Source organism: Pelodiscus sinensis, chromosome 1 (assembly GCF_049634645.1).
Source record: "Pelodiscus sinensis isolate JC-2024 chromosome 1, ASM4963464v1, whole genome shotgun sequence".
Classification (NCBI taxonomy): domain Eukaryota; kingdom Metazoa; phylum Chordata; order Testudines; family Trionychidae; genus Pelodiscus; species Pelodiscus sinensis.
The window spans coordinates 199686852-199704914 of record NC_134711.1 but is presented as its reverse complement, the minus strand read 5'-3'; the positions used below and the strand labels follow the sequence as shown (position 1 = coordinate 199704914).

General features: G+C 38.4%; 1 protein-coding gene across 11 annotated transcripts in view; it reads right to left on the bottom strand.

Annotated features, from left to right (window-relative positions):
- Positions 1 to 18063, bottom strand: part of DMD (dystrophin) — a 2108520-nt gene that overhangs the window by 1311874 nt on the left and 778583 nt on the right. For all 11 annotated transcript variants that reach the window (XM_075916549.1, XM_075916586.1, XM_075916651.1 and 8 more), the window contains 2 exons: positions 10893 to 11043; positions 5292 to 5411 (listed from right to left, as the gene is read on the bottom strand). In XM_075916549.1, coding sequence (XP_075772664.1) covers positions 5292 to 5411; positions 10893 to 11043 — 271 coding nt within the window. The remainder of the gene's footprint in view (positions 1 to 5291; positions 5412 to 10892; positions 11044 to 18063) is intronic.

Here is an 18063-nt window from a genome sequence, read left to right as displayed (position 1 = left end):
GCTTATATTTTAGTTGCATGCAAATTTCCTACCTCTGGCTAAGCAAAACCCCAACCTTTTGAAGCTATAGTTTGAGGAGTTGGTCTTTATATGCTGATTAACTATTACCAGAGATGGGAACTCAAAGGCCCAAGCTGCAAAATAAATGTCTGAACTGCCTAGTGGTGGTTCCGGTTCTGAATCTGAGACAGTTATAAACATGTAACCAGAAGAAAGATCCAGTTGTTGTTTCTGAAGGACTGATGCCTACCAGAGTCACGTAGGAGTTGAGAGTGACCTCTTGTAAGCTTTATAGCATGTTAGGTTCTTGTATTGTTTTTAATGTTTTCTTTGTAATGACTTGACCTTTTAATAATAATAAATGTGCTTTTACAGAAAGAGCTGTCAGGAAGCAATGTTTTTTTTTACCCATCAGAAGTGATAGGTGGGAACCTAAAGGGTGTGTCCTAGCCGGACCATGGAAGAGAAATACAGGCATGCTTACCATGAAGCTGTGATACTGATCTTCTACTTAAAGATTTGTATTGTGTACTTTCCTTCAGATGTTTGATAAATGAAGCAACTTGTCTCTATACTTGAGCGGCTTTTTTTTTTTTAAATATCTCCACAGTTTTAAAATTCTTTGCTCTCAGCAACTACAGTAACAATTCTATACATGGCTGAATCTCAGTAATCTATATTTAGAAATCTTCTTCCTTAATCAACTGGCCTGCGCCAGCTCTATGATGCAAGGTCTCTCCAAATTCTGATTTGAACACTTAAAAAGAGATTATGTTTCCAAGAAAACTAAACAAGACAAATTACAGACCTCAGCCCCTGAAAACTGAACATAACCAAAGCAACACAAGAATTATACTGTCTTTATAGTTAGACCAGACAATTTAAAAAAAAAAACTGCACTCATAGCGACACATCATAGCAAACATAAGAGGCAGGTTTGGGGGGTAAAACTTTTTAAGAAACAAATTTGCAGGCATTAGCATCATGTAAAAAGTCTTCACTTGAATGATAAGAATTGATTATTTAATTGTATGATGCTCAGTTTGCCACCTTTACTCATGCTGAATAGGATCTTATTCTTCTGGTAGCCCCATTGAGAATCAATTACTCAAACTTTAGCTAAGGAGTAACTCTGAGGCAAATCTTGAGACAACCAACTCAGCACAGAGCACAAAACATAGCGGATACCTTCTCTTTCCCATGCTATTCCACCCTCTCTGTTCCTAGAATAGGAAGTTTCACAGAGTCCCACGCCCAAATGAAATGTTTCCATTATTTTTTAAAATAACTCCTATGAGTGATTGCTTTTTTATGAACTTCAGATAGTAAAATAAAGAGAACACTAACAGCCTGATAAAGAAGAAATGAAGCAAACATGGGAATCAGGAAAGCAAAATAACTCACAAGAGCTCAGTGTGTAAACATACAGTAAATTATAATAAGCAGCCGTGAGTCCACAACTAATGTAAGAATTTTGGCAGAAAGGTGCTTCTCTGATGAAATTCAGGCTAACCACTGCTGGACTGGATAGACCAGTGGTCTGCAGAAATGTTTATTTCTAAATGTCTAGCCACACACAAAAACTAAAGAAAAATTCATTATATTAATTATGTATATGTTCTGCAATAATAATTATATTAACCCTGATTTACCTTTTCTCAATCTATTCTCATTGACTACATCTTTATAAACATTGATATAAATACATAAACTATGTAAATAAAATTACTTTTAATATTAGGGCTTTGTTCTCAGCTTCCCTCAGCTCAACAAATAGAAGGCATCATCAGGGAATACATGAAAGCTCCATCATTCTCTAAATACAGCATTGGACAGAAAGCACTGTTCTAACCTGAGCTAGTTGGTAAGAGTCGCTACGGCTCCATGTTAGTACTAAGAAGAACTGGAGCAAAGTATGCCCCAGATACACCTTCTCTTTGCCTCCTGCGCAAGAGACTATTGCAAGTCCTTCTTGTATAGTGGGATCAAGGTTCACATAGAGTAAAAATGTTGCTGAATTTAAATAAAAAATAAATAGTAATTTGACTAAAAGGAATAGAAGTTTCATGCCCAGTTGGTGATCCCCTACTGACTGTTTAAACCTTTGTAGTGAACAAAAAGAGTTTGGTTGCGATACCACAAGTTGTTAGGGGTTTGGTGACTCAAAGAACAGAAATCTTGTCATTTCTTTGCTGGTGAGAGGGTGCTAAAGAAGGTTAAACTGATTTATTACTTCCAAGGGATGTTAGTGCAGGAATGCTTAACTCCCAGGCCAGGTAACAAGCTAGTTTGATTCTCTAGTACTACTGTATTCTAGTGCACAGTGTCTCCAGTACAGCAGTACTAGAGAATCAAATAAGCAGGACCTGTGGTTCTAATGCTCCTGCTTTTTACTGCTGTGCCACATGAAAACAGTTAGATACGTTCTTAATTTATTTTCCCTTTAAGTAATTGCTGTAGTTCTGGAAATGGAAGGTGGGAGGATGCTTACAATTTCTCTTAAAAAATGTGGTCCATGCTATGACCAAGTTTTAGAAAATCTGCTCTAGTAGCTTTACCACAAGTTTACCTAGGAGTGACTCACACTCTCTGGCAGTATTCAAGCCTCTCTGGTGACATAAGGATGTTGGCAAAAGATTGCCTGCCTGATTAGATGTTGGATCAGAAGCCCTGGTTGTTTAGGGAGACATAGCCTCCCTTAGCCTTCCCTAATTGGCACTAAATACAATTTCCAAACCTGCTATAGCCCTCAGACCAAAAAATTTGCCTGCTTCTGGTCTAGCTGCATCTCATGATGGCTTGGTAATCCATTAACTGGCCATTTCTTCAGCAGTTGAGGAAGAGTTGGGAGCAAAACCCAGGCCTACCCTCTACTCCGGGTCCCAGCTGAGGGACCTGTAAAAAGTAGCTTCCCATCACACTCTTTTCTTTCTCCTCCAGTCTGTCTTAATTCCCCAGGCCACTTGCCTGAAGCCTCAGAACCTCAGTTTCCTACCTCTAGCTTCCTCGCCCTCTTCCCAGGGCCTTGAGCATGCAAGGTCTATCAGCCCAGTTCATGGTGCTAATCTCTGCAGCTTTGTAGGAAGCGGGTCTCCTCCCTTGGGTTTCCTGAAGCAGCTTGTCCTTGATTGGCTGGCCCAGCCAACACCCTAACTGGTTGTTTCCTTGCAGCCTTCCAGGCTGGGTTTCTACCCTATCAGGGCCAGTTTGGGGCAGATGCTAATACATGTAATTGCTGATGCCAAAGCTAGTACAGTGAGGAGAGAGATAGTTAATTACTTGGTCTTGGTCCTGAAGATGGAGGGACAACAGTAGTGTTTAAGGTGTGGAGTGTACCCACCTGGAGAGAAGAAGAGGACCTCAAACATTTTAAAGATTGTATTACACTCGGATGCTTATTTGTTTTCAGCCACACTGCTGAATTTTTTGAGGTCTGCAATATCATTATTTTGTATCCTAAAAAAACCCACAGGTTGAATATTCCAAAAAAGTACTAAATTAGCCAAAAAATATTTTCTCTGATTGCACTGTTACATTTTCAAACTCTCCACCTACTTGTCTCTGAACATCAGAGTAGCAAAAGAAGAGAATCTTTAATTGGGCGGGGGAAGCTTAAATTGTGCAGTGATCTTTCTCTATGGGTGGAACATTATTTCAGTGAAAAAGGTGTAACTTATCACTTATTTTTCCTGTATACTGCACTTAAAGATTAGAAAAGATCTCTAGGTCTTAGACTTCTTTTTGTGTGCGAAGGGAAGTAAGATTAGATGCTGTGGTATGTTGTTCCATGTTATGACAATATTCTTCAGTTTAACAGCCACAATGGGTACGGCATTTCTTTAGGAATTGCTCTTTTTGTAATTTCAATACCCCAGTGACACAGGACAATGAAGCATCAGGAACAGAGAATGGGTGGTGTTTGTTTTGTTGTTGAACCAGATGAACATCAAATGCCTTTTTACGTCTGAACTCTAAAATGTTTGCAGCCAGCTTGTTTCCCTCTCCTTCCTCCCCCTCCCCCATTTGGAGATTGAGCCTGGGACTGAATTTTGTCACAGATAAGTAGCCTGAAGCAGATGGTTGGAGAGATGACATTTCACTGGAATATAAAACAAATGTGCACAGAAAAAAATCCTGACAGAATAAGATAAGGTCGTTAAGATTGCATGCTGGCCAGGTAGGCTTGTACCACTGTCAGGACCACTGATAGGGGCAGAGGATAGGGGATAATTGCACAGAACCTGTGGAATTAATGGGGTCTGGGGTGCCATGTAGCAGCAGCAACCCTGACCCAGTCTTTTTAAATAGCGCTGCTGTAGTGGTGTGGTAGCAGCTGTGGGGAGCCCCGGAGCTCAGATTGGTGAAGCAGCAGGGCAGGAGGGAGGCTTGAAGTTTCCTGCCGCTTTAAACCCCATGCTCAGATGAGCACTGCAGTAGTGGAAGCAGTGCGAGGGGGAGGGGCAGGAGTACCCTGCCACTTTGAACCTCCACCCAGGTCTGCAGAGTAGTAGGGCAGGAGGAGCAGGGAGGGAAGAGCTGGGCAGGGAAGAGAAGGAGGGAGCCAAGTTCTAGGATAGAGCTGGGCATAGGACTACAGGGAGCGAGAGCTGAGGGGAGTGAAGGCAAAAGAGTGGAAGGGTACAGGCAGGGGTAGGCCAGGATACCTGGGAGAAAGAAGAATAGGATGACTGGGAGGCAGAGGTGGGCTGGATCTGACTGGGGAAGTAGATAGGGGAAGGAGGGTGGAGGGAAACTTCCAGGCAGGTGGAAGATGGGACAGCAACCAAGCAGAAGATCCTTTGGCTGAGGGGTGGTACTGAGGGTTTCTCTAGACAGGGAGGCAGGTGGCTTGTGGCTCCCTCCAAGAAAGTGAGATAGGGGGCCCACTGATGTATTGTCAGCCCAGAATTCCTGTTAGCAGGCCTGATCACTGTGTCTGGGGTAATTCAGAGCTCATCAAATCATTTATAGCTTGCTTTGGCAAAATATTTCAGACGTATTGTCAGAGTGAATATTATATTAGAGAACCAAAAGAAAAGTTTTGTGTATGTATAGGGCATTCAGGCTGGACAATCACTTTTTATCCTCAGTTTACAGATGCCTTTTGTGATTTCACACAAAAGAGCTACACATTTTTAAATATTTCAAGTTGCTTCCCCTCCGGATATTTGCATTTGTTCATGCATAAAACAGGACTGACAAAAATGCTTAAAAAGCAATCACAGATATTTCTTGAGGGATGCTTAAGATGTATGCTATTTTTTAAATCCATAAAGCAATTTGATATTTACCTGAAGTTGTTCTTCAAGGGCAGCAGTAGCTTTATCTCCACCACTTTCATCCACAACTACCACCATATGAGTAAGGGAATTCACTCTGACTTGTTCCTGTTCCAGGTCTTCTTGAAGTGCCTAAAAAGAAAAGGGGGAAAAACACAATCTCTAGACAGGAAGATTCCAGTCCCCAAACACAGTGCAGTGCCCGTGTAGAATCTCATTGACTATCAGAGGCAGCAGAGGTGGGGAAGGCACGGACTGGTTCCCACCTGCCACCCTGTGCTGCTGGCCCCCGAGAGTGGGTCCAGGAGTGCACTGGCTGATCTCCCTGCCTCAGGGACTACTGATAATATTTTGTGTGGTTACAAGACTATTCAATTATTCACTAACATCCCTAGTACATTTGCCAAACTGTACCATCTCTACGCAAAAGAATAAATGTTACAAATCAGACATCAAGAATGGGAACATTCAAATACCAATGGGAAAATACTTCAGCCTCCCTGAACACTCAGTAACAAACCTGAAAGTTGCCATATTTGAGCAAAAATCTTTAAAAACAGACTTCAACATGAAACTGCTCAGCTGGAATTCATATCCAATTGAACACCATCCATCTGGGTCTGAATAGAGATTGGGAATAGCTAACTAGCTACAAAAGGTAAATTTCCCACTTTTGGTATTCACACCTTCTTATCCACTGCAGGGAGTGGTCCACACCCACCCCTAATTGAATTAACCTAATTGACACTGGTCCTCCACATAGTCATGTAACACTCTTCACTTTGTATGTATTTATAAATCCCTTGGAAACTGAAGTTTCCACTTCCTGCCACTGATGAAATGGGCTGCAGCCCATGAAAGCTTAGACCCAAATAAATAAGTCAGTCTTCAACATGCCACAGGACTCCTCATTGTTTTTACTGGAACAGACTAACATGGCTACCCCTTTCAAAATCTATTTACAGTATTTTGAAAATGTATATCTTCCATCAACAGAGGCTGATCCACTAAAATGTATTACCTTACCTACCTGATCTCTCTCACTGATAAGGTATTACAGAGGAACAAATTACATTACAAGAAAAAAAATAGGATTCCTTCCCATTCCCAAAAACTTGATTTGTATCAAAACATTAGTCAAATACACTTGGGCATCACTCATAGTCACTGACAGAAGCACAAATGAGTAAAAGTAATAAAGAAATATAGCAGTACCACAAGCAGATTCAGACAGAGCTCCTATCCTGCTTCACAAACAAACTATCTTCCCATTCTTGTCAATAGAAACGTGCTTAGCTGACTGATTCCCTGGCTAATAAATCAAGTAGTAATAGGATAAAATAATAATATATCAATACAGAATCAAATGAGCAGCTCTGCCTACAGTGGACAAACTGGCCTTTTCTATAGCAGTATATGACAGATTCAAAGAATATGGTGGTTTTCCCTGATAGAACCAATGTATAACTTTGCCACGTATCAAAATAATGGAAACAAAAAGAGAAAAATGTATCTATTCTTATGCACCCATGCATTTTGTGGAAGAAGCATGAACAGCTGAGTACACTTGCTGTTCAGTGACATGTAAGCCAGAGAAAAGCCTTGTTCTGAAAATTTATCTAGACCCTCCACTCAATAGATGTTTAGGTTCAACTAATGTAATTGTAATTCAGAAAGTGAAAATCCAGTGAGCTCCCTGACTATATATTGCTAAGACAGATTTGTCAGGAGAGTACCCCAATTTTAGAAATGTAAGCCTCAATCATACCAACTGAAATCCAATAAGCAAGTATCCTATGTTTAGAGGCAATGGGGATTAAACAAAGCAGAAGCTCAAACGTATATTAAATTTATTTAAGAATAAGGCAGGCGTCAGTCATGTAACAAAGACACAAAAGAACAGATCATTGGAAGACAGTCATCTTTCAGCATGATAGAATATAGCAATGTCATAAAGAGAAAAATGTAACCATCATCTGAAACATATAGAAGACCAAGGGTACTATAAGCCAGGTGAAATAGCCTTAAAGACTGAAGGATTTTGCTCATTCTCACTGGGTGCTTCTACACTGCTCCCTTATCTCAAAATACGCTACAGAATTTGAGCTATGCAAATTGTGAAGCTTATTTCAAGTTAATTTCAAAATAGAGTGCTATTCTGAAACATCCCTTAATCCTCATGGAATAAGGTTTACAGGGACCTCAGAATAGAGAGTACATTGTATTTTGAAATAATGATTTTGCTCAAAAAAACACAGAACAGCTATTTTGGGATACTTCCAATATCCAAAAATAGCTCCACAGTGTAGATCTAGCCACTGTGTGGTGCTTGTATTCCCCCCCTTATTAAACTAAAATAAATCAAAATCACTGGCAGGCTTACCAATTCTCAAAAGAACTAAACCAAAACCTGAAGCCCATTAATGACAGATCTGTACCCATGTCTGCTATTACCATTACTATTAAAAAAATCATTCCCAAAATACACAATTATCAATTTGATTTTAAAAGGCACTGAGGATGTTTTACTAGCTCACAAAGATCTACTTAATTGAATGTCTTTCTTGGGTCATGGTGGGAAAAGTAGTTAAATACTAACCCTTTTTAAAACAGGGTCAAATCCTGGCTCTATTAATTTCTCAAACTTCTACATTTTAAGGAAAGTAATGCAAACATAAAAATAAAACCTTTTTGAAATGAAAATCTTGCATAATTCATCAGCTAAACTCTAAACTTAAGAGAACTGTAGTCAGTTTAACTGTACAAAGTGAAATCTATACATAATTTCCATGAGGGCAGGGGACTGGACTCGATGACCTCTCGAGGTCCCTTCCAGTCCTAGTATTCTTTGAATCTATGATCATTTTTAAAGTACATTCTTGTTTAATCGCAAAATTTTAAATATGTAGCCTTTCTAGGCAATTTAATATTCTTCAGTTTGCTCAGGTAGGAAAATTTCTTTCAGTTTTTAATATATATAGCCAAGACTACTTGTAGCAATAGACAAAATTCCTAAAATACAGGTCTAATGACAAATAGCTTTTTGCAATTTCTTGAACAAATTGGCAAACCTATTGAGAGATCTACAAATATTTTTCTTTTTGTCACTCTATACGAGCCTTTGGTAGAGTTCATAAAGAAACTTTCCTGTCAGTACTATTCAGTTGAAAGTCTCATACAACACTAAATTAAGGGGAGATTGCTGGTAAGGATTCTTCCAGTTTTTCCTGGCCACAAACAACAATCAATCCTAGATCTGTTTTATTGAATGGTTTCTCTTCTCAGGATTGGAGTTCACTCACTCTACCTGGGCCCAGAAAGAGAAATTGAAGCATCAGTCTTGAAAAGCATGAGCAATACTTGATTGACACAACATACAGAGAAGGGAGATTAAGAGGAAACAGGGATACAAAAGTTTGAACCAAAAGACAGAAAATAAAATAGATATTTCTAGGTATAGAAGGAAATAGGAGGCCAGGAACTAATCAAAGGGAAATAAGGAGAAAGACTAAGTATGACAGAAGCACACCAGAGAGGAAGAAAGAGGTTGCTGTATCTCATCCAACGTACCAACCCATCATTCTGGCTGCAACTACCCAATCAATCCAATGCCATTTTCTCATTTCTGTTTTCCGAAAAACTCAGTTCCTCCCAACAAATACCACACTACTAATTTTCTGACGTGAACTGGAATGCTTACATCCATGCTAAAAGATGAATTATTCAAAACCAGAGATTACTTATACCATCTATCAAAATGAAGTATCATGTTGCTTGTGTTCATATCTAGTGCAATAAAACTTGGTTTTTAGGCAGAATAGAATACAAAATAAATGCTATGTGAATGTTGCAGATAGTTTTGAAATGTCAACATCTTATCCTCATATTACCTACAGATGGTTTCTGCTTGAGAAGAGCTTTAATCTATGCCCAATGAGGAGGGGAAAATAAAACCTCTTTTGTCACTTTACTATCTGAATGATCCCTTGTTAGGGAAGATGGAGTTGAAGCCTTATTTCTTAATTATACAACCACAACGTATCACACTCAGAAACATAGTATTAGTATATAGAAAGGTTAATTTCTGAATACTCTAAAGATCCAGGGACTAAATCCTGACTCTGCTGAAGTCAATGATAGAACACTCTATTGATTTCACTGTGGCCAGAATTCTACTCTGAAAAATTTCTCAAAACAAAATAGAGTCACACCCATTATATCCATTAAAATCAAAATTCTTAAAGGGGATGTAATGTAATATACAAAATACACAAAATCCTTCATGTTTCAGTCCCACATTATCTTTCCACTTTTACTTGTAATTTTCTTTTACAAGTTTAATTTAGTGTTTATAAAATGGGCTGGACTAGAAAACGTGGAAATCTTCTATTTTCCCACAGACAAGTTACAGCATACAGAGCATCAGCACATCACCTTTTCCAAATCCCTAACAATGACAGCTCTTCAGTGTCATGGTCAAGGGAAATGTGGGTAGTTGGGTCTCCATGTAATTCTTGGCCTCTGCTTGCTGCCACCCTTGGGGCCGTAAATTAGATTAATTTCTTGATGATAGGTCCACTCATTCTACATAAACCACCAAGATGATAAAAAGGCTCAGATGGTAAACACTTTTGAATACTATAAGTGAATAGGATTTGAACCACTAGCGCACAGGTGAAGAAGACTTTAGTCTGCTGACACTTTGTGGAACTACATCTCCCAACCTATTTTTCCTTTATTCATCTTCCTATATTTTATCCCCATGCATGTTTCTAAGCAGACACGCACACACAAATATACAGAAAGAATACTGAACTTAGCACGATTTGAAGAAAACTGACTTACGTAACTGTTTTAAGACTCCTTTTAAAAATGATAATCACAGCTTTATCAGAATTATATCTTATTTGCTATGTTGAATTTATCTGCCTATGTTTGTTTAATTTATGCAGTTTTTAACCCTTCATTATTCCTTAATTTACGAAATAGGTTTCTATATCAGAATGCAAACATCCCTAGTCAAATACCTCTTTTACCCAATTTCTGGTTTGTTGTTTTTCATAATTAAATACATTTTTCAAAAATAGCTCCTCTATTACAAAGCTAAATATTACACTGATTACTTTACAGTGCTTAGGGGCTATATACACAGAGTCCCAGTACTGCTATTGAGTTTTGGAATCCCAGTTATAACAACTAATCATCCCTCGTTGCTGCTATAGCACTCAAGACAACACAAGATGACAAGAGGAAGAAAACATAAGAATAATAAAATCTGAAACATTCTCATTTTACTTTGTAATAAAAAGGATATTACAATTGCCTATTTTCTTGGTAGCCAACCAGACTTTCCAGTCTAGTAAATTATGTATATAAGAAAGAATAAAGAAAATCCCACTCTTATTAAAAGCATTTGAATTGCTATGCAGTCTCAAAGGCAAATACTTGCTCATTCTGAAAAGCTTAAACTTCAATAAAATATTTTGCATTACTCTGCTCTACTATGGTACTAGTTTTAGAGTTTTGAAATGTGAAAAGTTCATCAATATGTCTTCTTCCTTTAAACAATATTTTGACTTCAGCACTAACACACATATATGTACAATAGCTCACCTTGTGTTCTTCTACTTGATGTTTTAAATCTTCTAGATCAGGACCAAGAGGTTCTAACTCAATTTTCTTTGTCCTTGCCTCTGTTTTTGATAGCCAGTCAGATAATTGTTTTAGTTGCTGATTCTGCAGATCCATGAGAATTTTATGCAAACTGCAAAAATAGGAAAATCATCGCTTACATTTGTATATGTAGGAAACCAGTAAGCAGAAATGTTTGCATAGACATGCAGTCCTTTCATTCCTTTTTTTTAAGTTAATTTAATACTTGTACTGGAAGGTTCTCACAAGTCATTCCTGGTACAGCACTTCAGGTTTACCCACCTTGTCCTATTGTTTAAACCACTATACAGAAAGGCAAAATATTCAGCTCAGATATAGTTTGTTTTCCAAACCCATTCCTTTTCCTGAAGTAGCCAACAAAGGTACCTTTTTCAGTTTTCAAATGGATGGAAACAGAGATCAGAACTCATTTCTGTAGCAATGTACCAAGAGACATCTCCCAACAGGTAGCACTGAAAATGGTCCATCCTGATCAGTGTGATTTGAACCAAATGTGTAATATCTCACTTAACCAGCTAGGCCAGGCCTGGGCAAAGTATAGACCATAGGCGGGATCTAGCCTGCCAAGCCACCAGATCCAGCCCACAGAGTCAGCGGGAAGCCCCAGGCAGGCTCCCCTGCTTGCCCTGCAGCTCCACAAGCTGCTCGGAAATGTGGCTGCCGAGCCCTGTTTCTGTTTCAGAACTGGAGGGGAGAAGAGAAAAGCTTCAAGAGCTGACAGCACAATCCCATTGGCAGGTTTCTGGCCTGAAACTGGCCAATGGTAACTGTCTGTTTGAATAACAGGCAGCCAAGAACCACCACACCCCTTTTCCTCCTCTTAGTTATTCACATAAGCACATGGCCATGCAGCCTCTGCAGGCGTGGAGCAGGCAGGCTGACTGAGAAATGTTTTAAGTTCTGCAAGACTTACCTCTGCAAGCAGACAGGCTGGTTTGGCTGCTGGCTGGTAAGCCTTCGGGCCAGAGCCTGGTTCTGGCACCCCAGACCTCCTTTCCCCAAACTTCTGCCTCCCCAATCAACATACCCAAATCTTCTGCCCCCTCTCAGATCCATGCCCCCTCCCAGATATGGCACCCCAATCTCCTGCCCAGATCACAATCCCCTCCTAGCCACAGTCACATCCCAAACTCCTGCACCCCTTTCCCTGCTCTAAGTCACAACTGCCTTTCACCCAAACTCTCTCCTAGACTCCATTCTTCCTCCTGCACCCCAATCCCCTTACCCCAAGCTCCCTTCTCAACCTCCATCCCAGACCTCACATCACGTCCATTAAGAGGAGAAGAGAAGAATGTGGCCTTTACCACTTTCCAAAATCTTGGCGTGGCCCCCTATCAAAAATTATTGCCCACCCCTGGGTTAGGCACTGTTTCTGACACTCCAGCCAGTACAGTCTTACAATTAATAGCTTGTTAAAAACTGAAAATGTCCATCCTATGGAAATTCCAGTAGTTTGATTGGGGTGGAGTGAGAATTCTCATATGGGATAAAGTCAAAACACTTTCCCTTTACTTTTAGGGCCATAAATGTATAGAATGTTGCTATGCAAAAAATGTTGAAATATTTTGTTTCACCTTGGTTTAACATGCAGCTATGCATGCATAATCTGCAATAGTACCTCATGGGCTATGGACACGGACACCACAGTTGCTCTGGGGCTCAAGCACCCACAGAAAAAAACAGAGGCTGCTCAGCACTCACCTGCTGCAGCTGGATGGTAGGTGGGGGCTTGAGGGTGGAATGTGGGCAGGGTCTATTGCATAGCAAGAATGAAGCATCAGTTGGGAAAAAATAATTCAGTGCCAATGGGACAAGTAGTTATGTTGCCTCATGCTCCTATTCTACTGTTGTCCAAGCTCACCAGATATAGTAAATCTCATGATGGAGAGAGACAGCACAGGTAAGAGCAGTTCAGGGTTCATTTAGATAACCATATAGGCTTCAGTTCAGGTCTTCCAGAGCTCAGATGAAATATTTTGTTTCTTATATGGAAAAATTAAATTTACTGAAATATTTTGATTGAAGTAAATCCCTTAAAAATTGTACTTGCTAACTCCCTAATGTGATAGCTATTAAAATTAGATGGGGTAAGATGATTAAGCCTAGATTGATTCAATTGCTAATGTTCCATTGGAGGGACAGTTGCTCATAACATAAACTATATTTACAGAATTTCAAACCATATAAAAGTAGGCTTTAATTGTTGAGACAGTCAAAGTTCCAAATGGAACTATTTTCTATCAAAAAATATAGTTCTGTCTAAATTAAAAAGAATTCAGCAAAATCACATTTATTTTATTGACACTTTATTTGATAAAAAAAACCTGGAAAAAAGTTCCCATTCAATGTTTTTGGAATGCTTGTTTTGCTACTATAATCATGATTTGTTCAAAATCATCCAACACACATTCATCTAATTTTGTAGACTGATGTAGCTTTTGTATTTTGCAATAGGCTTTGAGCTTTGCTTGAACTTTTTTTTAAATAGTTTTTGTGAAATATTTATAGAAGAAGTTATGAACTATTTCACATTTGCCAAACATTACCATGCATATATGCTATGTGAAATGCCAGGAATAATATAGGATTTCACTGTTTGGCTAACACTAGCAAATGTTAACTTTTTGATCGTAACCACTATACATGGTGAAAATGAATACATATGTTTTTAAGACAAATACCCAATATACATGGCAAGTATCACAATTCATTCTTTCCTACTCATCAATACAGCTAAATCTCATATACAGGCTCTTATCTTATGCCTACAAAATTGGTTTCTTTGGCCTTGACAAATTCTTTCCCTGCTTACAGCCATTCACAACACTGCTGCAAAGATCATTTTCCTAGTCCAACACTTTGATCATGTCACCACTCTTCACACTACTTCAGTGACACTCACTTTTCTATCTTATCAACTAATTTACTTATCTTCAGTTCCCAAGTCCTCCACAGCCTATCCCCAAACATCCTATCATTTCTCATTCAGTAGAGGTCAAGTTCTACCTCCTACTTGACCACATCATCCCCTATCTCCTAGTTTTTAAAATTTGAAATGAACACCCTTGTGATCAATCTCATACTGCCTTTCGTGAGTGGGAGAAGTTCCTTGTGAACTAACTCAATATCCTCTCTCAAAACCTTCCTTAAAACTGTCCTTTGCCAGGAGGCCTATACAAATGTTGATAGTCGTTAGGCTGTGGTGTGTTGAGACCACTGCCTCTCATACCCCATCACCCCGTGTGCTGCAACTGCATCTCTCAACTGAAATGTAGGCATACAGAATTGTCGCTTAGTAAATTATAGGTGAGTCAGCAACTAAAAGGACAAAAACAGCTATAAATTAAAGTTATTTTGAAATATCAAAGTGGTCTGAAGACTTATTTGAGAAACTACTGTAGGGCTACTCAACTTTGGAAGCCGCAGGTGCCACAATGATACTCACATCACATGGCAAGGGCCACAACTTCATTGTAGTTGCATATATATGAAAATATATGCAAATAGCTTCTTCACACTGATGGGCATGAATACAAAGATAAATCCTTTAGTGGTGGTGCCAGACCCAAACGTGGCTAGTGTGAGCCAATCAGCACCTCTCAGACTCTGCCCACAAGGCTAAGAAGCCAGCACTTCCCACAATGCCCTGGTGCTTCCGGCATCTCCTCCCTGGGGGCTAGAAACACTGACACCTTGTACCTGTCTGTTCCAGCCAGCTCATCCACATGCATCTTTTAGTGCTCACCCTGCCTGGGAGATGCCTAGCCATTGTGGAGCATGTTCCCAGTAGAGGCCATGTTCAAAAGATCCCACCTGTGCGCACGTTGAGCCTTGTGTAAACCCAAACCACACTGTGGGTTGCAAACAATTTGGCCAGCCTGCGGGACGCATGTTGAGTAGCCCTGAACTACTACATGAACCTGATTAATTGTAGAATATGGTTTTCTTGAACTCTGAACTGCTCCGTAACAGCTTTACATAAACTAAAATGAAGCCCTGACATAAACCTATCAAGACAAAAATCTTAAGGAACTCGACAGTCACCTTTATCTACCCCAAAAGTAGTTTACCAGTTCTCAAGGGGGAAATCAAATGTTCATCAACCATTGTTCATTTCCACACATTACTTGATACCCAGAATATTTTGATTCCGACTTTTCATCATGAGCATTAAAAATCTGCAATTTATGGTGAAGAGAACTATTAGCTTTAGTACCATTTAATGCTTTTTATATTGTCAGGTTCAATGCTGAGCATAGTTCATTCTCTCAGCATGAACCTTCTCTGAAGCACAATGATGTTATTAAAATCTTGACATTTATTACATACAGTAGTAAAATTCATGAAATACCAGAATGAAGGAAAACAATATGATGTAGTAAAAGGAACAAGTTTAATGGCACTCATGGTACATATAAAAATACAAATGTGCAAATCTTGAACAGAGCTGGTTATAATTTTGGTGGTCAAGAGTTGAGAATAGTGCTCCACTCACAAAATATTAGCGTCAGAACTCTCTGGTCCTAGTTTGCTGTGCTAGAATGAGAGAGGGTGGCTTGATAACATGGGCAAATCGCACGGGAGCCTCCTGGATCCAGCTGCCCAGTTGGGAAGGAGATGGGTCTAGATTTTGGGGAGTCAGGTCTGTTGCTTCCAGACCTGTCATCTGAAGCAACAACCTCTTCTTCTGGTTCAGGCCTGGAAGTGCCAAAAGAAACAACTTCTCTATTTTTTAATGAAATTATTTTTCCAAATTTAAAGCTTCTCAGGCTTGGCTGTATTTTAATCTGGGATCATTTTTAAGGCACAGCTTTGTGTCTTTATGTGTATGTAGTCTGAGAAATATATTTTGGCTTTTGTAGTCTTGTTTGGCTTTTGTTTTTTCTCTGTATTAATTAAAACATATTGATTGGAAATCCGACAGGTGTTTCTGATTTACAAAATCTGTTACAAAAAGCAAAATGTTATTAAGATTTGCAGTAGAGAGAAAATTTAACAAAAAGTACACCTTGGAAGTAAAAATGTGTAATCATGATGACACTGTCCTTTAAAAGAAGTCATTCAGATATGTTTTCTAAGATGACACACAAAAAGAGATAAATTCTTCATTAAGGGCTCAGTCTAGCATCCACTGGAGTTTTTCTCCTATGGAAAAAATCCCATTGACTTCAGAGGTGGAAAACAACATATTGTGACACTGTACTGCAGATGAAAAATGGTTTAATAGAATCAAATCAAATGGTCGAAATAAACTATTTGGGAAATAGTGCAAATTTCTCAGATAACATGACACATACATAGAAGATTTATAAAGATGAACTTTAAATACACACATATTCTATTTTTAGAACCTAGAACTCAGCTAGAAATTCTGATAATGGTGTGGATGAAACTCATTTGTATGAGATTTATATTGTAATTCCTACTTTATTTCATATATGTTCTGCTCATATTTCATAATTATCAAAGAATCTGTACCCATATCCTGTATTTCTTCTCATTTTATTTACTCATCCTATTTCAGATAGCACTAAGGTTGCAATGCCAAGTTTAGGAAATCACAGTTGTTTCCATGGCAGTAACTTGCAATGTTATAAACATGCTATAAAGATTTCATTACCGTATCACACAGGAAGAGATATTGGGCTTACAAATTCTTATAAAAACAAAAATAACAAACAATAGTAGAGAAAATAAATGAAGCAGCATTGAATTAATGTTCTCTTTTCTTCAAGTATCTACCAGTTTTAAAGTTCTTTCTTGATCTAGAATAAGATGAAAGAAGTCACTTAAAAAAGCCTGACATTGCAGTCTGCATACATTAAAATCTCATTTTACCTATCATTTCTCCATGTTAAACCCATTATTAAAACACCAAAATCAGATTTCCAATCTTTTTTTTATTTAGATTCAAAATTGAATGCCAGAGCCTGTTCTAAAACCTGGGTTAATAAAAGAGTAATTAAAGCTTTAGTCATTCTTATCTGGGAGGAGAAGGAAGATAGCTGACTATACAAAGCCTAAATAAGAGATGCCATTAGGAAGAAAATAAAAAGAAATTTTATACAAGACTACCTAAAGTGAATACTGTATATATTAAAATATAAGTTATATAATATTTAATACACTGTATTCAGTATTTCAATTTAATTTTGATTCCAAAACATTTGATATTGTTTTAGCTACACTATTTTAACAGAGTAAGCTATTTAAATTGAAATACATTTTCCTTCAATAACAGTAATGGAAACACTGTGTTAATTAAAACATCTACTGGTTTAAAGGAGGATTTATTCTCTATGGGGACCACATTACAAATTAGGTAATTTTTGGAGACATTTTCCTCTGAATTCCCAGGATTGGGCCACTGTCATTGCAAGATACTGGACTTGAATGACAAAGTCTGATTTAGCATAGCAAATCCAATATTCTTACTTATAAAGTACTCTCAATTTGAGGCTCTGAAATTATACAAGTAAAAATATCCAGCTTTTTCATTTTTCATTATTTGTTCATTTTCCCTCCCTAAATTCCAATTCTAATTTTTCTCAACATATATGAAGCCATTCGGTATTTCTTATTCATACGTTTATTCAAAGGGAAATAACTATAGTACATACAGATATTTATATTAGAAATTAAGATTTAATCTGGCTCAGTGTAAATACCACTAATGTTCTCTTCATATATCCCTGAGTAGATATCAGATTCCTACTGTATTTTCTTGCCTGCGTATATAATATTCTTTAGTCTTATTTATCATTACGATTACTAAACCCTGGTCTACACTAGGACCTTACTCCAAAATAACCCCCCAAATCTGAATAAATAAGCCATGTGTCCACACCACCAAGGTCATTATTTCAGAATAATGGACCATGGCTTTCAAATTCAATACTCCTGCTTTTCATCAGGAATAACACTAGTTGTTAGTTTGAAATAATGTTAATGTGGATGCTCTGGGGCCACTAATTTGAAATAATTGGCCTTTGGGAGGCCTTCTGCAGCTTCCCAGGGTATTTGCTGGGGCTCCAAGTCTGAGGTAAAGCGTCCACATTAACGGAACCTGCCTCAGACTCATTCTGATGCTTCCTCATAGTAAGGACACATA